The sequence below is a fragment of the Panthera leo genome, chromosome B4 (genome assembly GCF_018350215.1).
Source record: "Panthera leo isolate Ple1 chromosome B4, P.leo_Ple1_pat1.1, whole genome shotgun sequence".
NCBI lineage: Eukaryota > Metazoa > Chordata > Mammalia > Carnivora > Felidae > Panthera > Panthera leo.
The window spans coordinates 141,422,868-141,449,613 of NC_056685.1; the positions used below are offsets into that span (position 1 = coordinate 141,422,868).

Here is a 26,746-nt window from a genome sequence, read left to right on the forward strand (position 1 = left end):
CAAGAAACAAGGTTTCAGAATGAAACCAACCTTGTTGGTGCCCTTAGAGTACCCAGGCTGCAGAACTGAGAAACAAGCATCTGCTGTAAGCCTTACGGGCAGTGGTAATTTGTGACGGCAGAAGCCTGCTGCTCATGGAAGTCCGCGTACAAGCCTGTTTGTAGCAGCACTACTCGTATAGCTAAGAGGTGGAAACGGCCCAAATGTCCATCAACGAATGGGGGGGTGGTGGTGGTGGTAAACAAATGGTGGTAGATACATACAATGGAACACGATTCTGTCCTAAAAAGGAATGAAATATTTAATACATGGATGAATCTTGAAAACATTGTGCTAAGTAAAAGAAGACAGACACAAAAGGTCACAGTATATAATTCCATTTATATGAAATATTCAGGATAGGTAAATCCATAGACAGAATACAGCTTAGAATTTGCTAGGGGCTGAAGGGAGGGGGTCTGGGGGAGAAACTGCTTGATGAGCAAGGGGTTTTACTTTTGAGTGATGGAAATATTTTAGAACTAGACAGAGGTGATAGTTGCACAGCATTGAAATTGTACTAAATGGGACTGCGTCGTTTACTTTAAAATGGTTAATTTTATGTTATATAAGTTTCACCTCAATAAATTATTTAAAAAAAGATCCAGGGGTGGTGTTCCCTGTATTAGTCAGGGTGGAATGAACTTTAAGCAGCAGGTGGGTCTGAGCATGTGAAGGTGGGTGGCCATGGGTGCTTCTGGCACCCTGCCTGAGCACTCCTCCCCTGGCTGCTTTAAGTGTTGATGGATAACCCTGCCCTTTTCTCCAGAGAACTGCCCTTTGCTGACTCGCAGGAGGAGCCACTTTGCTTTGGAGGCTAGGGGCCACCACCTGCACCCCCCTCCCTGTCCCACAATAGCTGACCTCCACAAAAAGCTCCTGGTCTCTAAGTGGGACCAACTCTGAGGCAGAGGAGACTGAGGCTGGCCTCCCACCCTCTCCTGCTCCCCTCACTTTGGAACCTGACTCCAAATGGTTACATAAAACCAATACTGATGGTGAATTCTATGGTCTTTGAATGATATCTCAATAAAGCCATTATGTTAAAAAGATACTTACACGAGTCATTTACAACACCAAATGTTTTTTGTTTGTTTTGTTTTTGACATTCTTAAAGGCCCACCTCACCAGGGTAACACATTCCCCCAAATCCCAGGTCAAGTTACATCTTTTCAGTTGAAATTGTAAGAATTAGTAATTTAAAGGCAAATAAGGTTTGTTCTTGTTTCTTGTTCTTCCCAAATACACATTCTTTTTAAAATGCTGAATTCCATTGAAATGGTCAGTAAAGCTGACCAGGGCTGCCCTCGCATGTCAGGTCAAGGCAACCTTCCTCCTAATCAGCTGATGATCACAAGTTCTTTCTGTGGGTTTTTGCTCAGTGAATCCAGACCCACAAGCATGCACATAACGTGTAACGTTTGTGTTAAGTCAAGCTTTACTATAAAAATGAAAGCAATGGAAACAATGCACAGGATGATCATACACACACCAGTGAGCCCCAAGTCCAGGAGAGAAGTGGGAAAGGCAGTAGGGCAGCCCTTCTCCCTGCCCCACAAAGCAGTGCCCAAATAGTCTCAAAAAACAAGTGTGGGGGGGGGGGTGGCGGCTACGGGAAGCTCTTCTAATCCAAATAGGTGAGCCATGGTATTAAGTGTTGTTAGACATGTCACCTGTTTCCCTGACTTTAATGGCCAACCTGTCCTGTGATCTAGACCTCAGTTTACCAGTGTGCTGGCAGTACCCAGGTACCCTGAGAAACATGTGGGATGAACAGCTGTCTGCTCAAAACCATTTCTAAAAAAAGTTGGTTGGGAGACTAAAGAGGAAAAAGAATGGAGCACCCCCCCCCACCCCCCAAATCTGTAGAGGTGGGAATGGGATGGTGGGAATGGGAAGGGATTAGAAATAATTCCCTTGGTGGAAAGGCAATGAATAGGCCCTGAGGTCAGTTCTGGGAGAGAAAACACACCTCAGTTTCCTTTTATTTGAGAGATACACAAAGCTTGTTCCCTGAAGCTCTTCACTGCCCCTACACAACATAGGGAGGCTTCAGGTACTGATCTCTAACTCTGCTTGATGCTCTGCTTGGACTTCTCATACCTGTCGAGGGCGCTTGCTTGTGCAGACCCCATCCCTGTCCCTGAGTACGGGGGTGGGGGTGGCAACTGTGGAAAGGTCAGGTATCATGGGCCATGGAGGTGGTGGGGGGGGGAATGGGTGGGCTTGCAGGAGGTAGAGAGGGGGATGGCCTGCAAGAGTTTTTCAATTCAGAGCTGGAGGGTTGTTGAGGGGAGGGTATTCTGAAAGAACCCCCACCCCCCAAGTCCATGAAGAGAGGCTTCCTTCTCTCAGGAAGGGGAGAGGCTCTCAAGACTGCCACGCTGCACTTGGTCTGGCACACCTTCCTCCTTCTGCTCCAAATCAAAGTTCTGTGAACAAGGTTGCAGGTGAGGTCTGGCCCTGTACATGCCGAGCACAGTTCTGGTAATTCTAGGGGCGCATGCATGATGGGCATGTGTTGCCTGCAAAGGCTGGGTTATGTTCCACATCCCTCTGAGGAGAAGTTGTTTTCCTTATCCCACCCAAAATTTTGGCCTGACCTACCTCAAGCTCCTGCAAAACCTCGTCCATGAAGTCCCGGGAGTTGTGTTTGTACGACACAGCTAATCGAATTGCATCATTGAAGAGCTGGGGGTGAGGTGGAGGTGGTGGAAGGAAGGAAAGAAGGAAGACATGGCCGTGGGTGCCAATGCCCTGTCCGTGTCATATGTCCACCCAATACTCTACCCCTAAAGTCGGCAAGGTCACCCCTCAATTCACCTTCTCCCCATCAATGTACTTTTTCTCGCCAAGCTCAGCCCATTACCTCCCTTACTGTCAATACAATGACCCCTTCCTATTCTATTGCTCTGGATTGCCCACTCATAGTCCCTGCAATACCTGTCCTCTCCACCGTCCCTGTGGCCAGCCCTTCTCTTTGCAGCTTCCCTGGTCCCTTCACCATTTGGCCTTCCCTAACCTCACTAGACTACCTCTGCAGTCCACCATTACCTTCACAACATTGGTACCATCAGCAGCTGAGACAAAGTACAGGGGAAGGGAGAACTTCCTGGCAAAATTGAAGCTCTTTTGGGTCATCTTTATGTCTGCTGTAGAGAGAAGGTAAAACACTGGCCTGTCTATCAAGCGACAAGGACAGGAATTGGCAGGACAGGTCACTGGAGGCCCCCATTCCAGAAAGTGGGGCAGGCAGGGGCAATCAGGGGACATGTCCTAGAAAGAGTTCATTTAAAGGGATTTGTGTCTCGGGGAGAGGGAAGATTGCCTCAGTTGGTATCTTTACTGGCAAGAGATTGATGGCAAGCAAACAAGGGAAGAAGGACAGATCACTGAAGGTTCACTGCCCCAGGAATGGAGGAGGAAATGTGTGGTGGTGGGTCCCCCACGGAATGCTGACACGCAGATGCAGGGGTGGCCCCACCATCAATTTTATTGGCCACCACGATGCACGGGATCTCTGGCCTGAACTCCCGAAGCTCTGTGTACCAGGTGCTCAGGTTCTTGTAGGTGACTTTCCTCTGCACATCGAACACCTGCAATGAACACAGGAGGGGAGAGAGCTCAGGTTGTCGGTATCTGCACCCCACCCACACGTGATGTGCACATGCAGGCAAGCGGCCCCGTGAACAAAGGCTACACTTGTTCCCGTCCCTCTAAGGGAAGCCCTCAGAGCCTCAGATCCAAAAGTGGTTTTTAAAATGTTTATTCCAGGGATGCTTGCGCGGCTCAGTTGGTTGAATGTCTGACTCTTGATTTCAGCTCAGGTCGTGATCCCAGGGTCATGGGACTGAGCCCTTCGTTGGGCTCCGTGCTAAGTGTGGAGCCTGCTAAGAAGTCTCTCTCTCCCTCTGTCCCTCTCTCCTGCACTCTCTAAAAATAAAATAAATCTTAAAAAAAAAGTTTATTCCTTTTCTGTTGTCACCTAATTCCGTTTACCTATTTTAACCAAGTTGTATCATTGTACTAATCAACAGTCTGTTACAAATTGTAAATTTTTGCTTTTTCTCCCCCTTAGTCTATTCTTATTTTTATTGCTTAAACTTTGTCTTAAAATTTCTTTGTGATAATTTTAAATGCTTGTAAAATTCCCCTTTAGTTACTATTGATGTACTTTTAATTTTAAACTTTTGTTTAATCTCGTTTTCATTTTGTATTTTAAACTTCCTAAAAGTAGTTTCTAGCCATTATCATCATCATCATCATGATCATCATGAGGCAGCCGGCATCTCTCCTGCTTTGGCGGAGGGGGCAGGTGCGTCTTCGCCGCCACCAGGCTCTGGCTGCGGAGGACTGTGCTGGCTCTGGGAATCGCAGTGGTGCTTGTTCCTGCAGATCCTGGGCCTGATGCTGGGAGGGTCGTCCAAGCGTTCTTGTTGTTGGTAGTGGTCCACACGCAGGAGGCAGTGGGTGTTCACTGGCCAGGTCTCCACTTCACGACCACCACTAACCACCACTAACCCCCGCTGGGCCGCAGGCTCCTCCTCACAGTCTTGGGGAGAATCAGCCAGTTGTAGCGGAAGGAGCTGAGAGCCCTCAAGTGACGGGGCCGGTGCTGTGTGTCCGCTTGTCCCTCTGGATCAGGAAGCTGGAGCAGTTCCACACGACCATCCCTTGTAGGTGGCCGGAGATGGAAAGACTATCTTTTATTATTTTGTAGCTTGTAATTTGATTACCAGTTTACAAGTTATAGTGTTTTTTACCTATTTTAAAATATTAGCAATAAACATGAACACTGCAGACTGGCTCAAAGGACAGGGGAGGCCAGAAGTCCTGAGACGCTTCAAGTTGCTGCTGCAGGGATGGAGTCCCTCCAACCCCCGTGGGAGCTCCTCAAAGGCCATCCTCCAGGATGGGCTCAAAGGCCCCGGCACACAGTAGATAGAGCTGGACAACCCTGTAACCTGCTGGAATGGCTGCTCTTACTTCCAAACCACCCAGTCCTGCATGGGACCAAATGGATCTCACCCGGGGCCAGGGGCTTGCTCTGCATGGCAGTGGGCATGGGTCCCCACCCTGGAGGCAGCAGGAGGTCCCCCCGGGAGGTTCTTCCGTGGTACCCACAGGCCCCATTTCAACAAATGACCATGCTGTCTTGAATTTAAATGACACTTGTAATGGGTCTTCTGCAATTGGCTTCACATCAGGCTGCCTCCCATGATCACTGTCGATCACCTTTCATCCAGGTCTGGTTTCCTGAGCTGCCTCTCCTTGTTTTGAGAGCTGAGGAGGAGCTGGCTGGGACGAGGAGCAGCCCCATCAAGACTTCAAGGTGGTTCAAGGTGGAGGGTGGAAGCCTAGCTCCCTCTGGGACTAGCAGATCCCCAGGTGCTCATCACCAGGTGAGCGCTTTCTACCTGCCTGGCCCCATGCAGCAGGCACCGGCAGATACAGGCATGTAGGAATGCTGGCAGGACAGACATCCCCAGGTTTCAGAAGACAGTCCAAATGGAGCCAATGGAGAGGGGTCAGAGGCAGGAGGAGTACACTCCCAGAGAGAAAACGGAGGTGGGCTCAAAGCCCCAAATGCCAGCGCAGAATCAAAACAAATGGCTGGGCCTTGCCCTCCCAGTTCTCCAAGGTCAAAGATGTTGACTATGTGAGCCTCCAGGTGAGACTGCTGGCCTGCACTGCCCCCATCTGCCTTTCCCAGTCACCTCCTTGTTCTGTCCCCTTAAAGATACTACCTAGTATTACAATTTGGAAAATTTCAAGAGATTTTGTGTTACGGGATAGTGGAACCTGTGAATGGAGCCAGGACTCTGGGCAGGAGGCCCTAGAGACACAGCCTTGCACAGCTCTCCTGTGCTTCCCTAGCCCTCCCTCAGGCCCTCTTATGGCACTTTTTATCCTGTGGCTCTGGGGGGACCTCTGAAGACTGTGTTCTGGACAGCACAGAGGAAAGGGGCCACTTGGGAGCAACACCAGCTGGCAGTCAAGGGGGCCTCGAGAGCCTATCCGAGTAGGTGGCTCCATCAGGAAAGGATTGTATTTGCCTTAGATGGCATGCCTGATGCTGAGGCCCTGGGTGTGTTCCTCCCCCTGGATGGGGGTTCCTCCCCCTGGATGGGGGTTCCTCATCTGGACCCACTTGAAGCGAAGCTCACCTGGGCCTGTTCACACTCAGAACCTCTGGAAGCACGTGTAGTTTGAAACCTCCCCAGGCTTCCCTGTTCCCCTCTCCCCCAGCACCCGGCCTCGGTGAGGAGGGCTCAGCACTGCTGGGTCACCCCTCAAGCTTGCCCAGAGGGTAGCCTGTCCACTGCCCGGCTGGTTTCATACCATGATGCAGGCGTGGGCCTTGTGGTAGTAGGAGGCATGCATGCTCTGGAACCGCTCCTGGCCGGCTGTGTCCCAAAAGTCTGCAACATGAACACAGCTCTGACTGCCTCATGGGGCCGGAGGGCAGAGAGACCCGAACACACTGAGCATCTCTGTGCAGATCTCTGTGTGCAGAAACAGAACACGCGGGGAGGACAGGGAGGAACGAAGACCACACAGCGCGCATGTGTGCGTCATCAGGACACAGCGCACCTGGGTGTGCCGTGGGAGGTGTGTGTATGGGGGTGCATGGGGGTGGGTGAGAAGAAGACACATGGGCAGGCCAGGAGGAAGGAGAATGCAGACAGGAAGTCCCGAAAGGGAGAAGGCAGGTGTCCCTGTTCTCCCACCCACAAGATGCAGGACCTTCCGAGGTCAAAACCAGGCTGATTTTCCACGTGTGTTGACCACAGATGGTGGACACAGGCAGGCAGGGTGCATGGCCTAACCAAGCAGAAGGCTATGACCTCACAATCTTAAAAGCTTTTGTGGAAGATAATATTCAGACCACAACTGTTATTTCTTTATGCTGGTTAAATTAGAATACCAGGTCAGAGAGCTGGAACGGAGGTCTTGAGTGCCTCCTCCCACCCTCCCTAGGCTCCTCTCTCGGTCCTTCCTACCACCCTTAGTCTCTGCTGGGGGTCTCATTTGCTCCCTGCCTGCCTCTCTCCCAGAGACTTCCATCCCCTCCCCTTTCCTCGCCCTTGAGAGTCTATGGCTGGGCCTTGTGCTGCTCACCCACAAGGACAGTCTTGCCGTCCACCGTGGCCGTGTGCTTGTACAGGGTCAGGGCATACGTGGACAGCTGTTGCGGCTGACTGCATTCAGGTTAAGGAAAAGAGATGAACAAAAAGGAAGGCAAGGAAGGTGCTTGGGGGGAGGCACTGGTGTGATGAAACTGGCCCTCTCCGTTTCTTTTTGGAGTTCTTTAGATTTTAAACTGAATGAATGTGGCAGACAGGATCACTTTCAAGTAACACTGGCACAAACCCCATGGAAAGGCGAAGGGCAGGAGAGGCTGGGAGACATCCCGGCCATCTAAGTACCAGGGACAGCATGGAATGGAATTTTACAAGAGAAGCCATCATAAACAGCATCACGTACTTGGAAAATGCAACCTTGGGGGCCCCAGCCTCTTCATGGACGGGGCTCTTGCAGGCCAGAGGGGAAACCCAGCCTTAGGCAGCAACATGACCATTCCAGGGAAAATTAATCTCTACAAGCTAGACAGCTGACAAGCTGTTTGTGACCTGCCTGTACATGAAACCCCAACAAAAAGCCTGGGGAATTACTTCCTGAAGCTGCAAGATGCAGGGTGGTCGAACCAGCAAAGCTGGGATGATGCAGGGGCAGCTGCAAAGAAGCACTTGGTAGAAGGTGAAGCAAGATATACTCAGGCTCCACTTTGGGGGTCAAGGCCCAGGGCAGGAAGCAGGACACTCTTGGGCTCTTTTCTGCCACAGTTCTTAGTAGATTGACGTGGGAAGCTTTTTAAAACCATCCCAGTTGCCAGGGAGTGTCTCGCTCCAAGCCTAGACCTTGTGACAATCCATAGGAGGAGGGAGCAGTTCCTGTTTTACAAAGTTCATTCATACCAGAGAATTTTAAAGCATTGGCCCAAGCTTTGAGGTCAGAGAGGTTAAGTGACTTGGCCAAGGCCAGAGCTACTAAGGAGGAGGAGGTGGGGTTTGAATCCAGGCACGTGACCAGGTACTGTTAGCCATTCTATTGTCTTTCTGATGTAAAGCAAATGCAAATAGGACACTGGTGAGAACAGTCATGAAGGAAACCTATGCATTCACTCACCTAGCCCTCCTCCCCAGAGCAAAGGGGTGAACAGTGAGGTTGAGTTGGCATGAGGGGAGAAGGGTCCCAGGAACAAGGAGCACTTCAAACTTTGAAGGATACAATCCATCCATGAGAAACCTCTCCATAAGTCTGTAAGGACAGTGTGCAAGGTGATCAGGGTACATCCTTCAACCTTCCTCCTCCTTGCCCCGCGTCATAACCCCTGTCCAGGCTGACAAGCTGGGGCCATTCATTCCACAGCCACACAGTTTCCTTTTAGGACAATGCCCAGGAACTGCCCCCCAACCCTCTTCTTGACTCCCCTTAAGTGCCCGGCATCCCTTAGTTGTAACACCGATCCAGCACCCACAGCTGCTTTGCCGGAGGGCAGGGACCTCACCTTCCTTCTTTTGGAGCACCACAACAGCCGGTAACCTATATTAGTTGAAGGGATAAAGACCGATCTTTGGAGCTCTGCCATACGTCTACACTGGAGAAGTCTGTGTGAACCATGAACTCAATAAATCTAAAAGTGAGTTTGTTTAACCCACTCATCCTGTCCTTGTTCCTGAATTATCTAGTTAGTGGCATCACCCCATTCTCCAAGTCTGGAACCTGGAATCAGCATTACTAGCCCCTCATAACAAAACAGGCTACATTACCACAAGTTCATATACCAGTCCACGCGAGGCTCTCAGACCCACTGTTCCTGCCTCTGCACACTACTGACAAACACCATGATCCCTGCTTTGTGCCTAGGAAACTGACACCAGGCAGACTGTGCCCTCTGCCCTAGAGCCATTCCCCTAATATTCTGCAGGTCCTCCAGGGCTTTGCTCAAATGTCACCTGAGCAGTGGGACCTTCCCTGGTGATCTTACTTGTAATAGGCAAGTTCTATCTTACCTTGTACTCTGTCTTACCCTGTAGGTAATACCAACAGAAACACTCAGTATTTTACTTATTGACAGTTTACCTCTCTCGACTAGAATGGGAGGCCACGAAAGCAATTTTAGTTTATTGCTGCACAGCCAGTGCCTAGGACAAAAAACATTTAGACTATGACTAGCATGCAAACACCACAGGAAAAACTGTAGCCTCAGTGGGGAGCTTAGATTTCCACCCTTGGGGGGTACCTCAACAACATTACCAAGCTGTCCTAATAGGGAGCTGGAACTTTCTTCTCTACCATATGGCAATGAGACACCCCCCCGCTGCCGCCACCCCATAGTGTCAGTGGAGACCACAGGTGCTGCCTCCCCCCTTCTTCTACTGAAGCAGTGCTGCAGGAAGCCAGCTAAAACAGAAGGTTCAAATAAGATTCAGAGTCTCATAACATGATCTTCAAAATATCCAAGTTTCTTCCAAAAATCATTCATCATATTAAGAATCAAGGAAGATCTCAAAGTGAATGAAAAAAGATAATCAATAAATGCCAACACTGTGCTGATACAGATGTTCAAATTATCTGTCAAAGTTTTTAAAGTAGCTGTCATAAATGAGCAACTATAGATGTGCTTGAAATAAATGAAAATACAGAAAGCTTCAATAATGGGCCAATTCCTAAAAGCACAAACAAGCAAAACTAACCTAGTAAGAAAGAGATCATTTGAATAGCTCTGTAACTATAAATCTCTAGGCCCAGATGGTTTCAGGGTAGAATTCTGCCAAACACTGTAAGAATTAATATCAATTTTGCACAATCTCTTCCAGAGAACAGAAGAAGAGGGAATTCATTTTATGAAGTCACTTTATCCTGATATCAAAATCAGTCAAAGACAGTACAGGAAAAGAAAAACAACCTTACAGACCAATATCTTCCATGAATATAGCATCAACAAATTATTAACAGAATTCAGGAACATACAAAAGAAGTTATACACCATGACCAAGTATGAAGCATTTCAGGCGTGCCAGACTAGTTCGATATCTGAAAATCAATGAATGCAATCTAACATATTAACTGCCTAAAGAAGAAAATCACAGGATCATATTGATTGATTGATGGAGAAAATGCATCTGCAAAACTCACCATCCATTCTCGATTAAAAAAAATAAAATAAGAAACGAGGGGAATTAGTATGTTGAAAAGTACAAAATACTGATGAAAAAAATTAAAGATCTGAATAAATGGAGAGACATACTATGTTTATGGATTGGAAAACTCAATAAAAAAACGATGTCAATTCTCCTAAAATTGATATACAGGCTTAATGCAATGCCTATTAAAATTCCAGCAAGATGTTTTATAGGTATCGTCAAGATTGCACACAACTTATGTAGGCAGGCAAAGGAATTAAAAAGCTAAAACAAATGTGAATAAGAATAAAATGGGAAGAATCAGTCTACCCAATTTTAAGACTTACTATAGCTACTGTAAGCAAGATGTGTGGTACTGGCAGCGGGGCAGACACACAGACTAATGGAATACAAGAAGGAACCCAGAAATAGTCTCACAGAAGTAAAGCCAACTGGTTTTTCACAAAAGTGCAGAAGGCAATGGAGGAATGACAGTCTTTCAACAAATGATGCTGGGCCAAGTGAGTATCTACAAAGGAAAAAATAAACCTTTACCCCAAACCCTCATACCTTAAACAAAAGTTAATTCAAAATTGATCACAGATAGGGGCGCCTGGGTGGCTCAGTCGGTGAAGCGTCCGACTTCAGCTCAGGTCACGATCTCACGGTCCGTGAGTTCGAGCCCCGCGTCGGGCTCTGGGTTGATGGCTCAGAGCCTGGAGCCTGCTTCTGATTCTGTGTCTCTCTCTCTCTCTGCCCCTCCCCCCATTCATGCTCTGTCTCAAAAATAAAAAAATAAACGTTAAAAAAAATTAAAATAAACAAAATTGATCACAGACTTAAACGTAAAATGTAAAAATACAAAGCTTTTATAAGAAAACACAGGAAAAAGATCTTTGGGACCCAGGGCTTGGTAGAGATCAAAGTCCATGACTTCAGTAACATCAAAAGCATGATCCATAAAAGAAACAAATGGACTTCATGAAAAGTAGAACCTTCTGCTCTATGAAATAGCTTGTTACAAGACAGTGGAAGACAAGCTCTCAACAGGAAGAAAATGTTTGCAAAGAGCACATCCAGCAAAGACCAGTACCTGGAAAAATAATAGCCAAAACTCTACAATGAAAAAAACTCTCAATTAGAAAATGAGCAGAAGGCATGAAGAGACACGTAACCGAAGAGGAGATGTTCTACATCACCAGGCTTTAGGGACATGGAGAGTAAGACCATGCTGAGCTATGACTACATGCCTGCCACGACGGCTAAGATAAAAATTAGCAATAACACTAAATGTTGGCAAGGATGCAGAAAAAACTGCATCTTTCACACATTACTGGTGGGAAAACAGACATTTTGGAAAATAATTTTATCTCTTTTTTAAAACATTTATTTATTTAAATTAAAGTTAGTTAACACACAGTGTAGCACTGGCTTCAGGAGTAGAACCCAGTGATTCATCTCTTACATATGACACCCAGGGCTCATCCCAACAAGTACCCTCCTCAATGCCCATCACCCATCTAGCCCATCCCCCACCCACTTCCCCTCCAGCAACCCTCAGTTTGTTCTCTGTATTTAAGAGTCTCTTATGGCTTGCTTCCCTCTGTGTTTTTATCTTATTTTTCCTTCCCTTCCCCTATGTTCATCTGTTGTTTCTTAAATTCCACATATGAGTGAAATCATATGGTATCTTTCTCTGACTTATTTTGCTTAGCATAGTACCCTTTAGTTCTATCCACGTTGCTGCAAATGGCAAGACTTCATTCTTTTTGAATGAAATTCTTTTCGTCTTCTTTTAGTATTCCATTGTATATATACATACCACATCTTCTTTACCCATTCCTCAGTCAATGGACATTTGGGCTCTGTCCATAAGGTGGCTGTCGTCGATAGCACTGCTGTAAACATTGAGGTGCCTGTGCCCCTTCAAATCAGCATTTTTGTATTCTTTGGATAAATACCTTGTAGTTTCTTAACAAATCGAACATATACTCACTGTATGGTCTAGCCATGAAATGAAATAAAATCTTACATCCGTGCCAAAACCCACACATGTGTTCACAGCAACTTCATGTGTACTAGCCAAGACCCAGAATTAACTGAAATGTCACTTGACAGGTGACTGGAAAAGTCTGGAAAACCACACCGTGGCCATCTACCATGAAATACTATTCAGCAACAAAAAGGAGCACACTATTGATAGTGCAACAACTTGGATGGGTTGTAAGGATATTATGCTGAGTGAAAAAGGTCACAGGTTGTATAATTCCATTTACACAATGTTGCCAAAATGACATGATTATAGAGATGGAGAATAAATTGGTGGTTACAGGGGTTAGGGATGGTGGAAAGTGAGGTGGGGTGGGTGTGAGTATTAATGGGCAGAATGACCAAAGTTTTGTATCTTAATTCCATTGATAGTTGCATAAATCTGCACATGTGATAAAATGACACAGAATTATACATGCATCAAACCAATGCCAATTTTCTGATTTTGATAATGTTCTACAGTAACTTAAGATATTATCATTGAGGAAGCTGGGTGAAGGGTGCACAGGCCCTCTCTGTACACTCTGTGCAACATCCTGTGAAATCTGTATTATTTCAAAATGAAAAGAGAAAAAAAAGCAAAACAGAGAGGGACAAAAACCACAAGAGACCCTTAAATACAGAGAACTGAGGGTTGCTGGAGGGGAGGTGGGTGGGGGATGGGCCAGATGGGTGATGGGCATTAGAGAGGACACTTGTTGGGATGAACACTGGGTGTTATATATGTAAGGGATGGATCACTGGGTTCTACTCCTGAAACCATTATTACACTGTATGTTAACTAACTTGGATTTATATTTAAAAAAAGGCAAACAAAAACCACAGGTTGGGAGATGTCTGCAATGCTGGTAACTGACAAGCATGAATACACAGAAAATATGAACAGCTCTGATACGCAAGTGAGAGAGCACACAGCCTGTGCACTAAGAATACGAACAGGTGAATGGCTAATGAACATATAAAAAGATGCTCAGTGTTTTAATACTTTAATAATTTTAACGCAAATTAAAATGAAGTAGCTTTCACATCCCTTCAGACTGGCACAATTCAGAAAGTCACATGACACTGAATGTTGGGGATTTTGTACTGTGCTGGCAGCAGCATAAATTTAATAGAACTATTTTGGAGAGCAATTTGGATATCTCAGTGTTTGAGGTAATCTTAAAACTAGGCCATTTCACCCCGGGCCTAAGTGTGTGCCCAAGATGGTAGGCACAAAAATATTCACGGCAGTATTGTATTTAATATCATAAAAATGATAACATTGTAAATGTTCTTCAACAGAAGAATAGACAACTTTAGTACAAACTAGTTAAAAACAAATTTACTAAGTTGCTTACCACTTAGCAGATACTATGGTAGGTGTCATGACATAACACTGAACAGAACAGATGAAGATCCCTGTCAAGACAGACAACAAATAAGCCCTTAAAATATATGCAGCCACATGTGTGGTCATCGCATTTAGGACAAAGGCATCGCTATAGTTGAGTGGGGTTAACCGTTTCATCAATTAAGCATGTGGAAGCAATTGAGTATCTGTACCGGGAAGAGATGAACCTTGAGGCCGTTAATGAAATGGGGAAGTAGGAGGTTTAGGGGGGGGTCAACCCCCACCTGAAATATCCAGTAAACTGGAAAAGATGATCAGAACGAACCAATTCAGAACTCCGGAACCTGAGTGGACGCACAGAAGCAGGACAGCACTAGGTGGCAACAGAGTGCTGATCCCCGTAGAAGGGCAACCTGCGCCAACCAGCGGCAGCTGCCCATCCCTCAGGCCTGCCGCACCAACTTGGTGAGCTGTGCTCCAAGGTTCTGGCTACGGTCTGGGGTGCCGGAGAGATATTGCCCTCAATCAGTCTGGGTCACATGTTTTGCTCAATTAGGTCTCAGCTCTCTCAGGCTTTAGGTTTCCCGTGCTGGTGTATATTGGAGATTTCAAGGGCTAGGAAGATCTTAGTTTTTCTTTCCATTTTTGGAGCCAGAAGTTTAAGGAAATCTTTGTCAGGTCACTATCTGACCACAGATAATAGAACAGAAACATCAGTGACCACACACAAGGAATACACACTTTGTGAAAATAGTCTGGAAAAATTACAAATAGACAACTCTAGCCCCAAACAAGGGGAAATCAGCAATGCCTGAAGAGTGGGAGAATCTGATTTTTAAAGTTGTCACATTAAAACACTCAGACTGTCTAATTCTCATCAAAACAACTCCAAAGCTTACAAAGAAATGAGAAGATATGACCCATTCTCATGAAAATAAGAATCTGACAGAATCAACCCCAAAAGAAATGCAAACATTGGAATTACTCGTCAATTATCAAAATTGGGTATCTTAAATATGCTCAAAGGGCTAAGGGAATTCATGGACAAAGAATTAAAGAAATCAGGAAATGATACATGAATAAAATGAGAATATTAATAAAGAGATAAAAATTATGAAAAGGAACCCAACAAAACTTCTGGAGCACAAAAGCACATTAATTACATGAAAACAAAACAAAACAAAATAACCTCACTAGAGGGTTTCAACAACATATTTAAGCAGGCAGAAGACAGGGTCAGCAAACTTGAAGATAAGGTGGTTGAAATTATCCAGTTGGAGAAGCAGAAGAAAGAAAGAATAAAAATGAGCAGGGCCTAAGGAACGTGTGGGACAACACAAAGCAAACTAACATATGCATCGTAAAGAAAAGAGAGATCTGAAGAAACAATGGCTAAAAACTTCCTAAACTTGACACAAGACATGAATACACACACCCAGAAAGCTTCACACATTCCAAGCACGATAAACCCGGAGATCCACATTGAGACACATCATAGGCAAACTGTTGAACCCTAAAGACAAAATCCTCAATAAGACAAACAGCCCCTTTCTCATCAGACACCACTGAAGTCAGAAGGCAGTGGGATGACATATTTAAAAGGTCCTGAAAGAAAAAAGCTGTCAACCAAGATTTCTATATCCTGAAAACTATCCCTCAAGAATTAAGAAGTTAAGACATTCCCAGATAAAGATAAGCTGATGAAGCTCATTACCAGTGAACTTGCCCTACAAGAAATGCTAAAGTGAGTCTCTTTTACGTTAACACAAAAGGGCACTAGATGGTAATTGGAAGTTGTATGAAGAAGTAAAGATCTTCAGTAAATGTAGCTATGTAGGTAAATATAAAAGCCAGTATTCTTGTACTTTTGGTTTGCAACTCCCCTTTTTCCTATATGATTTAAAAGGCAAATACAGGGGTACCTGGGTGACTCAGTCGGTTAAGCGTCCGATTTCAGCTCAGGTCATGATCTCAAGGTTTGTGAGTTTGAGCCCCGTATCAGGCTCTGTGCTGACAGCTCAGAGCCTGGAGCCTGCTTCTGATTCTGTGTCTCCCTCCCTCTCTCTGCCTCTCCCCGGCTTGTGCTCTGTTTCTGTCTCTCTCAAAAATAAATAAACATTAAAAAATTTTTTAAAGGCAAATACATAAAACAATAACTATAAATCTAAGTTAACGAGCACTGAACATATAAAGATGCAGTCTGTAACAAACCAATACAAAGGCCTGGGATGGAGACATCTAGGAACAGAATGTTGGTGTACTACTGTAACAAACTGGTAATATTTAAATAGGTTGTTATAAGTTTAAGATGTTAATTGTAGTCTTTAGGGCAACCACTAAGAAACAATTAAAGAATTATACAAAAAAAGGGAAAAGAGAATCAAAATAGCACACTACAAAAAAAAAATTAATAAAAAAAATATTAAAGTAATTGAGGAAAACAACCAAAAGACACAGAAAACAAACAGCTAAATGGCAGAAATAAGTCCTTCTTTACCAGTAATTGCTTCAATTACTGTTGTTTCAAATGTCCATGGATAAAGCTCTCCAATGAAGAGTGAGAATACTGGCAGAATACATGAAAATACCTGATCCACGCATGTACTATCTGTAAGAGACTCACAATAGACCCAAAGTCACAAAAAGGTTGAAAACAAAAGATGAAGATAATCCATGCAAACAGTATCTAAAAAGGAGCTGGGACAGCTGTACTAGAGTCAGACAAAATAAACTTTCAGTCACAAGTTACGAAACAAAGAAGGATATTACACATTGATAAAAGTTTTTTTAATCTACCAAGGAAATATAAAAGTTATAAACATATATGCACCTAAAAACAGAGTCCCCAAATACAGGAAGCAAACACCGATAAAAGTAAAGGGAGCTGTAGTTAGCTGCACGAGAACATACTAAGATCTCAAACCCCACTGTCAGCAATGGGGACAATGGCTGAGGCAGAACAACAAGGAAACCAAGGACTTGAAGAATACCACACACCAGTCAGACCTAACACACATACAGAGCACACTACACCTAACAGCAGCAGCACATGTCTCTCAAGTGAACACAGGTGATCACATAAAACAAGTCTTAATAAAATTAAAAAGACTGAGATCATAGGAAGCATCTTTTCCAATAGAATGGAAGGATACCAAAAATAATAGCAGGAGGAAAACCAGAAAATTCACAACTATGTGGAAATTAAACAACACAGTATTAAACAAGCAAAAGGTCTAAGAAGAAATCATAAGGACAATTAGAAAATGTCTTGAGACTTGGGGTGCCTGGGTAGCTCAGCCAGTTAAGTGTCTGACTTTGGCTCAGGTCTGTGAGTTCTGTGCTGACAGCTCAGAGGCCTGGAGCCTTCTTCTGATTCTGTGTCTTCTTCTCTCTCTGCTCCTCCCCCACTCACGCTCTGTCTCTCTCTCAAAAATAAGTAAACATTAAAAAAAAAAAAAGAAAATGTCTTGAGATGAATGAAAATGAAACACAGCAAACCAAAACTTAAGGATGAAGCCAAAGATGTGCCAAGAGCAAAATTTATACCCGTTAAGCACATACCTTAAAAATGAACAAAGATCTCAAATCAACGACAAACTACACCTTAAAACACTAGACACAAAAGAGCAAACTAAACACAAGCTCATGAGAGGAAGGTAGTAGTAAAGATTTCAGTGAAGATAAACAAAATGGAGACTAAAAAGACAATGGAGAAACCCCTGAAACAATAATTAGGTCTTTGACAAGATCAACAAAATCAATAAACCTTTAGCTGGGCCAAGGAAAGAGAGAGAAGGCAAAATCTGATCAAAATCAGAACTGGGGACACTAACATCAATTTTACGGAAACGGCATGGAGCCTGCTTGGGATTCTCTCTCCCAAACTCTTTCTTGCCTCCCCTGCTTGCGGGCTCTGCCTCTCAAAATAAATAAACTTAAAAAAAAAAAAAAAAAAAGAGACTACCATGAATAACTGTATGCCAACAAACTGGATACTCTAGAGGAAATTTCTAGAAATACGCAAACTACCAAACCGATATAAGAAGAAACAGAGAATCTGAATGGACTATACCAAGTAAGCAGTATCCAAAAATCTCCCATAAAGAAAAGGCCAGGACTGGATAGCTTCACTGGTGAATTCTACCAAGCACTGAATGAATTAACACCAATCCTTCTCAAACTTGTCCAAAAAATTGAAGAGGAGGGGCATTTCCTAATTCTTTCTAGGAGGCCAACATTACCCTGATTCCAAAGCCAGACAATGACATACAAGAAAAACAAACAGTATCTTTAAACATACATGTAAAAATCTTCAACACAGCAATAGCAACCAAATTAATATTAAAAGGATCATATATCGTGCTTGCTTCAGCAGCACATATACTGAAAAAAGGATCATATACCGTGACCAGGGAAGATTTCTCTTGGAATTTATGGGTGGCTCAATGTAAGAAAAAACATACCATATTAACAGACTGAAGGAAAAATCCTACCTGTTCTCAATAAATGCATAAAAAGCATTTGCCAAAATTGACACCATTTCATGACAAAAACACTAAATTACTAGCAATAGAAGGTATTTCCTCAACAGGATAAAGGCCATATACGAAAAAACTGTAATAAACATCATACTTAATTGTGAAGGACTAAAAGCTTTTCCCCTAAGATCAGAAACAGGAGAAGGATCCGACTTTTGCCATTTCCATTCAACACAGCCGTAGAAGTTCCAGTCCAAGCGCTATGGGGAGAAAACAGCCATTCTGAGCTGCTGCTCAGGCATCTGACAAGCAGGACAAGGCTGCTCACACCGAGTCTCGAAATGCAGATAAGAACCTGAGCTTAGGATGCCCGCCCAAGTTCCCACTTTGTCTTTCCCTGGCACCTTCTAAAATAACCACTTAGGGAGTGCCTGACTGGCTCAGTCATAGAGCACGTGACTCTTAAATCTCAGGCTTGTGAATTCAAGCCCCACACTGGGCATGGAGCCTCCTTCAAAAAATAAGTAAATTAAATTTTTTTTTTTTTTTTTTTAAATAGCCACTTAGATTTGAGCCTGCAAAAAGTGAGTGACCTTCACCCCCAAACACCTTATAAATGCTTGCTGGTGACCCAGGATGGAGGGCTGCCCTTCCCCTGGCTCATTTCACTCCCACTTCTGGGATTCGTAAGTAATAAGTCTTGGGACTTTTTCTTGTGGGTGTATTGAAAGTGCACCTTCAGTCAAAACAAGCCCAGGGCTTTCACTTCCCCAAAGTGGGAGCTCAGGGCTGGCTTATACCTCTCATCCACCCTTATCCATCAGGTCATAGCCGGCATATTCTTTTTTTTTTTTTTTTAATGTTTATTTAGAGAGAATCCCAAGCAGGCTCCATGTTGTTAGTGCAGAGCCTGACGTGGGGCTCAATCCCATGACCTGTGAGATCATGACCTGAGCTGAAATCAAGAGTCAGACGCTCAACTGACTGAGCCACCCAGGTGCTTAAGTCAAATACACCAGCTGCAAGAAGCCCCTAACACAGGCACCTTTGCAAGAAAAGGAAATAAAAGGCATCCAAATTGGAAAGATGGAAGTAAAATTATTTCTATTTAAAGATAATGATTTTATACATAGAAAACGCTAAAAAGTCCACAAAAACAGTAATAGAGCTAACAATTCAGCAAAGCTGCAAGATATAAATTCCACACACAAAAATAGTATTTCCATACACTGGCAATGAAAAGGGAATTTAACCAAGGAGACATAATACTTGTACACTAAAACTATAAAACACTGCTGAAAGAAATTAAACTAGACATAAATAAATGTAAAGATATCAGTGTTCATGGATTTGAAGGCTTACTGTTGCTAAGTAGATAACACTACCCAAACCAATCCACAGATTCAATGCAATCCTTATCCCAATCCCAATGACATTTTTGCAAAATAAAAGAACATATCTCAAAATTCATATGGAATTTCAAGGGATCCCAAGTAGCCAAAACAATCTTGTGAAAGAATAACAAAATCGAGGGACTCACATTTCCCTGAGGTCAAACCTTCACACAAAGCTATAATACTTAAAATAGTGTGGTACTGGCACAAATAATATGAACATACAGACGAACTGAATAGACACTTGAGAAATAAACCCTCACATACATGGTCAACTGATGTCTGACAAGGGTGTCAGGACCATTCAATGTGGGGGGAAGCATTGTCTCTTAAACAAATGATGCTGGAAAAACTGGATATTGCCATGCCAAAGAATGAAGGTGAGTCCCTTCCCTCACACCATATACAAAAGTTAACTCAAAATGGATCAAAGACCTAAACTTAAGAGCTGAAACTATAAAACTTTTATTTTTTGTTAACATTTGTTTATTTGAGAGAGAGTGTGCATGTGAATAGGGGAGGGGCAGAGAGACAGAGAGAGAGAGACAGAGAGAGAGAGACAGAGAGAGAATCCCAAGCAGGCTCTATGCTCAGCCTGGAGCCCAATGTGGGGCTTGATATTACAACTGTGAGATCATGAACTGAGCTGATATAATGAGTCGGATGCTCAACCGACTGAGCCATCCAGGTGCCCCAAACTATAAAACTTTGAGAAGAAAATGTAGGATCGTATCTTAATGATATTCCCATAAGAGCAGATATATAGACCAATGGAACAGAATAGAGAGCCCAGAAACAAGCCCACACATATATGGTCAAATATCTCATCAGAGAACTACGACTATACAATGGAGAAAGGATGGGGGCACATGCAGGAGCGAAGGAAAAGCCCCCCTCAGGAGGCAGTGACCAGATCTGAGGACGCCTGCTCACAAGCAGTGGAAGAACTACATCATTAGAGTCCACCCTCAACAGAGGCTTGGGGGGCCAGAAACACAGGTGCAAACAGGAAATGGAATCAAGAGGCACAAATGTGCTGTGTGAACAAGAAAGGCATTTCAGAGAAAGTCTGGTGCTTGGGGCGGCCCCAGTGGCCAACACTGTGGTAATCGATGAAGTCTTGTATTACTACTTTGTATTTGTCGTCCTAAGGGAGGCTTGTAAGAAACTGGCATTGAACTTGGGGCTGGGCGGCACCAAGGAAGCTGGCAAGGTGGCCATCTTGGAGCTCACACCAAGCTACACTCTCTACAGCCCCCATCTGCTAATGAGCTGACAGCTTGCTCCCTGCCTGCCTGCCATTCCTGCTCCCTGTGTGCTGGGAAATACTAAACGTGGTTGGGGAAAAAGGGGGTGCTATTTACTATGTAATCTCCCCATGCTACAACACTCACCCACATTTTCGTTGTACAGGCATGTTGTTGAGGGCGGTCAGAGTAACTGCAAGACGCTAAACTAGAGCTGCAGTGTGTATGTATGGGGTAGGGCAGAGAGAATGGGAATTCATGAAGATGGCCTAAAAACCAGCAAAGCCCTTGGAATCAAAGGGTAAGGTAATAAATGATGAAGCTGGAAGACAAGGTAGATCTGGAGCACCTAGGAGACAAGACTCAAGCTGAGAAGGCAGAATGGGAGGTGTGGGATCTGCCAGTATCGTAGAGCCCCTCCTCAACCCTACAGGTGGGAGTCCCAAACTGTGCACAGGGGCACTGGAGCCAGTTATGATGCAGCCAGTCTCCACACTGATCACAGCCAGTCGTCATTTCTTTCTACTCTGCTTAATCTGGATGGGTTCCTCCAAGAAAGCATCTGCACCGCTTCTAATCAATCTGTCACCGGGTCTCCATTCCCACTGTTTCTGCCTCACAGACTCGCCCACACAGCACATGCAGGATCCCCTGGCTCTGATGTCCTCACCCTAGACTGCTTCAGTAGTCTCCAGGGTGACCTGCCCATATCTGCTGCTAGGACTCATGGAAAAAGCTTGATTTATTCAGTCCTTATGACTTGCTCCCCCCTCCTGCAACACACACAGCTGCTGATGTGTTCCCCCTCACCCCCCCCGCCCGACACCTGGGCTCCAACCAAGACTATTCCCTATCACCCCTACGGAAGTCATGATCCTCTGTGCCTCCAGCAGGTTTTTCTAATAACCCTGACCTGCGCTGGGACTGGTCTTTCTTCCCTCATCTCCCAACATACTTGGATTTGCCCACAGCACTGTCTCCTAGGCAGATGATCTTCACGTTGTCATCAGCATCATATTTCTCTTGGTCGAGCTCACAGGGTTTGGCTCTGTCGCTGGCCATTGGCTCCCGGCTCCTGGCTGTTCAGCCTGGGGTAGGTGCGTGTGTAGGGGGTCTTGTCACTGTCTGGGAAGTTCAAGAAGAGGCTGTTGTTAAAATGATGGGAAGTTTCCAAATCTATTTCTTCTTCTTCCTGGACTGGGGAGAGAAGGAGCTGATGAGAGCAGGGCCCAAGGACACACTTACATCCTTCTCTACTCACCACCAACCTGGCTGTCACTCGCTTCACTGTGGGGTTGTAATCTTGTCCCCACCCAAATCCTCTTCGGGTGGTGGACCCTATGTCATCTCTTTACTACAGCTATGTTCACGGCCACACCTTCCACTCCCACCTCAAAAGACAGTATTTTACAAACTGTACATAGACAAGTTTCTCACTGGTAAAACAAGGACAAAAACCAGTGCCCATGTCATACAATCAGTGTGAGACAGAGATAGTCCTCTGTAAACCTGAGCTCTTCTCACTGAATGACAGCCCACACAGCCAGAGACACCTAATGTGCACTCCTGACCACCCACCTCATGCCTCTCACCTCCCCTTCACTTTTCACCCTGGTTCAATCAGTAGCTGTTTCTTCCTCTCTCACTGTGGACATTCCACAGACCCTCTTCTCTAAGGTTATTTCAAGTATCTTCTAAATGCTGACGATGCCAAATCTGCACCTACACCAAGATTGCTTCTCTTGGCAGCAGACTCAAGTAGGCAACTGCCTACCAGACTTGGACTAGTAGATTCTGCCACACAGGGACAAATAACACGTGAAAACACAAATACTTAAGTCCTGCCCACCCCAAACATCAACCCTCACATCCCTCATCTGTACAAGACAGTGCCGGCCACCCAGTGACAACATCTAGGTGTGACATCATCTCTAGCTCTGTTCTTTCCTCACTCCCAAACAGAACCTTTAAAATTGTACTGAGAATGTACAATAGTCCAGACTCTGAGGTAATTAGGCACATAGAAATGACGCCATAGGCTCTTACTGAGCATTCACCATGAGCAGACCTTGTGCTGGGTTCAGAAGAAAGGAGACACGATGTTGGCAGTCTACTGTGGCAAGAGCGATGGCAAGGGTGTGAACACCGCGGAGGGTGTAAAATACCAACAGGATCCCGAGTTTCCCTGATTGTACCACTGCAGTGCCATTGCCTCTCCTCAGGTAGGTACTGAGCCTTGTTTACCCAGGTACCCTCAGCTTCATGAGCAGTGCCTGGGAAGTGGCAGATGCTTGGTAAGCATAATGAAGGGGTGCCCCTTCCACTTCCACGCTGGAGCAGAGTGACCTGTTCCAAAGCCAAACCCAACCTTGTTAACTTCAAGCTCGAAGAGTTTCAATGGTTGTCACTGTCCTCACCATCCAGTGAGCAAGCTGTCTTTCATTCAACTTTTTTTTTTTTTTTTTTTTTTTGGCATTCAACACATCTCGGAACCAACCTTCCCGGTTAGGCTGGACTGCCCTCGCCCCCAGACCGCTGCGTGCACCCAACGACGCGTCCTTCTCCTGCCTAGGGCCTAGGGATGGTGGGTCCCAACGCTGAGCCTGCTGGGGGGAAACAAATAATACCACGGACTCCGCAGGCTGGCCCGCCTGTGGCCAACCATTCCCCAGTCCGCGCCCGCCGGTTATGCATCCCGATCCTGTCCCGGTCCCCGGACCACCCCGCCCCGTCGCGTTCCGCCCCAGTTCCCGTTCCGCCCCGAATCGCGTCATTCTCCGACCCGGTCCCGCCTCGGACCCCGCGGGCCAGCCGGGGACTTACTCCGCGCCGCGCTCCGCTTCCGGCTCAGTCGGCGTCCTCGCAGCTGCTACGCAACCGCGCAAGGACCCAGAGGAGGGCTGCCCGGCCGGAGGCCTGAAGGACCCCTCCTGGGCGCGGGCTGGCTAGCGCGGTGCCGGCCGGGAGGACCTCAGGTGATTGGGTGAACCGCCGCCGGTGCTGGGTCGCGAGGGGCTGGAGGCCGGGCGGCGGCAGTGTGCGGGGTGGGCTTCCTGCGACGTTCAAGTGGGGCAACGTGGATAAATGCAGCTGGATTGTGTTTTCCATCTTGGTGTAGGAATTTGTGACAGAGTAGCTCGTGGCAGTTTCATTTCTCCTTTGTTAAAATATTTAGAAAACCTGTACTTGAAAGAAAGATGCCTCGATTATGAGTGACTTTGAGGCGAAAACTAGAAATAAACATGAGGGGCCCCTGGGTGGCTCAGTCCGTTAAGCGTTGGACTGGGCTCAGGTCATTATTCATGGTTTGTGGATTCTAGCCCCGCATCAGGCTCCACAGTCTCAGTGCGGAGTCTGCTTGGGATTCTCTGTATCTCCCTCTGTCTCTGCCCCTCTCCCACTCTCTCCCTCTCTCTCCCTGTATCTCTCTATCTCTCTCAAGTAAACTTAAATAAGTAAGTAAGTAAGTAAGTAAATAAATAAATAAACATGAGAAGTGATGGGGTTTTGGTGTGGTGGTGATGGTGGTGGTGGTGGGGGGGGGCATGTCCTGAGCTCACGGCCAACAAAGACTTCTTAAGAAATTCTTTGGTGCAAAAAGGTGATTTTATTAAAGCACGGGGACAGGACCCCTGGGCAGGAGGAGCTGGGCTGGACTGGTTATATACTATGGACTTGGCGAGGTAAAGGCATCAGAGAGTTTCCCAGAAGGACTTTGATGTGCCAAAGAAGACTCCTAAGATACTGGAGACCTCCCTATTGTCAAGCTAAGGTTGTTTTCTTCTAGTAAGGCATTAACATTAGGGCAGTATGGGGTTCCTGGAGAAATGTTATACTCTGTATTTGCCTCAAATATTTGTCAGTAGGCTGCAGGTAATAACTTTAATGTTATTTACATTTTCTTCTTGCCTTTGTTCCCATATCACATGGAGGGGATACATATCACATGGAGGGGATACATATCACACGGAAGGGATCACATGGACACTGTCAGACTCCAATTTGGACTGGCTGCCTGAAGGGATCCCCGGCTGCTACAGCAATCAAGAACCCCAGGTCTGTCTTCTTGAAGACAATCCCCCACTCTCACCCTTTGTCTGATATTGATATGGCCACACCAGGTCTCCACCACTGCTATTTGTATGGACTATCTTTTCCAGCCTTTCACTTTAACCCTATTTGTGTCATAGAGTCTAGAGGATAACAGTCCGCTTAATGTTGTCATGTGCCAAGATCACTGATGCCAGTGTCTAGACTCTATAAGACTATAGGAGGATAAGAGTGTTATCCTCCTATAAGAGACACTTGGGAGCCTTGATGGCTGAAGAAGCCAGGCATCTGTTGTGACTGATCTTCACCAGTTTAAAACCGCTGTTGCAGAAGTGTTTGCGGGGTTTTGATTCCAACAGTCAGGTAACCGAGCAGGTGGTTTGTGGCCAGCTTGCCCTCCACGGGTCTGAAGGACCCCAGCTGACCTTGGCAGACTGAGGAGGCGCGTACTGTGTATGCTTGGACTGTAGAGGTTCAGGTAGTGAACATCCGGAACCGGGGCAAGTGTCTTCAAAAGCTGGGTGTTGGACGTGGGCTGTTTCCAGGACGAGACACCCACCTATTCCCATATCCTACAAAAGTGTGCATCTTCTCTCTAAAGGTACAGCTTCAGGTGACTGGACTGCTTTTCCAGGATTCAGCCTGGTGGGCTGCTGGAGTATACCTCACTAAGATACCTGGGAGCTATAAATACTAGCAAGCTCTGGAACCTATTGGGTATCCATTCCAAACGGGGACTGAGCTGGGCCAGTTGAAAGGTGGTGAAAAGACTTCTGGGTGGTGATGTCCCCCCCTGCTGTGCAGGGGGTTCCAGACCAACCCAAGCTCCACAGGCTTGGAGGGCACCCAGGTGCTCTCAATAGGCTGATGGGGTGCTTGCTTATTGTGCATGCCTGAACCATGGAAATAAGTGTAGACAGGGACCTGGTACAGGGCAAGTGTCTGGAAAGGCCTATTAACAGGAGTTGGATATTGCCAAGGAAGGAAGAGGTGGAGGAGTTGGGAAGTCTTGAAGTGCCAATTCAGGTAGCTGTAAAAGGTATCCTCAGTAAAAGACAACGGGGGACTTGATTGTGCAGAGGCTCAGAACTTTGCAAAACACAGACATGGGGACAGACTGTCCCCCATTTCAATGGCTACTGCAAAAGTAATCCATGGGTGGGTACCAACAACCCTTGAGCAACGCTGGAGGATGGGAATAAGAATGTCAACAGTAGGTGGGTGCATGTAGGGGGGCAGGGGGCAGGTGATCACGTACAGTGGTGCAGGTGGGTGTGTGCTGGTTGGCATGTGGCTGCATGCAGGTGGAGTGAGTGCATGCAGGGGGCAGAGGGGGGTGGGTGGGTTCCTACAGAAAGTGAAGGCGTGTGTGTGCTGGGGTACAGGTGGGTACATGGCGGGGGGAAGGTGGGTGTGGGGCAGGGGGCAGGTGGGTACATCCAGAGAGGCAGATGGGTGCATGCAGGGGTCAGGGGGTGAGTGGGTGTTTGTAGGTGGAGTGCGAGCAGGGGGACAGGTGGGTATGTGGCGGGGGGCAAGTGGGTGTATGCAGGGGGCAGGGGGCAGGTGGGTGTGCGAAGAGGCACAGATAGGTGCATGCAGGGGTGTGGGGGGCAGGGAGGTGCGTGTAAGTGGAGCGAAGGCAGGTAAGTGCGTAATGGGGTCAGGTGGATGTGTGCAGGGAGGTAGGCGGGTACGTGCAGGGGGGGTCATTGGGTGCGTGCGGGGGAGCATGTACGTGTATGCAGGGCACTGGGTGGGCACAAGGGGTCAGTGAGTCTGGTGGGTGTGTGCAAGGGTCAGCAAAGACCAGTAGGTGCATGTATGGGGGAGCGAAGGCTGGTGGGTGAGTGTAAGGGAGCACTGAGGTCAGGCCCATCATTGTCCTGGGGTCAGTCCCCGGCAGGGTCTTGCCGGCTCAGGGCAGTCCTTGCTGCTTGAGGGTGTGGTGCGGGTTCCAGCAGAG

General features: G+C 46.2%; 1 protein-coding gene across 2 annotated transcripts; it reads right to left on the reverse strand.

The window, feature by feature from the left end:
- Positions 1 to 361: 361 nt before the first annotated feature.
- On the reverse strand, positions 362 to 23,598 carry RABL2B (RAB, member of RAS oncogene family like 2B). 2 transcript variants are annotated; one of them, XM_042948256.1, is made up of 10 exons: positions 23,554 to 23,598; positions 23,228 to 23,336; positions 21,686 to 21,855; positions 8,332 to 8,361; positions 7,162 to 7,241; positions 6,382 to 6,461; positions 3,524 to 3,635; positions 3,094 to 3,188; positions 2,647 to 2,730; positions 362 to 2,471 (listed from the first exon to the last, which is right to left on the reverse strand). In XM_042948256.1, exons 3-10 carry the CDS (start codon positions 21,790 to 21,792, stop codon positions 2,391 to 2,393), a joined length of 669 nt encoding a protein of 222 aa, XP_042804190.1. In that variant the 5' UTR covers positions 21,793 to 21,855; positions 23,228 to 23,336; positions 23,554 to 23,598; the 3' UTR covers positions 362 to 2,390. The 2 variants fall into 2 exon arrangements, with proteins under 2 accessions (XP_042804190.1, XP_042804189.1); XM_042948255.1 differs by having other exon boundaries at positions 3,094 to 3,191.
- Between the last annotated feature and the right edge of the window lie 3,148 nt (positions 23,599 to 26,746).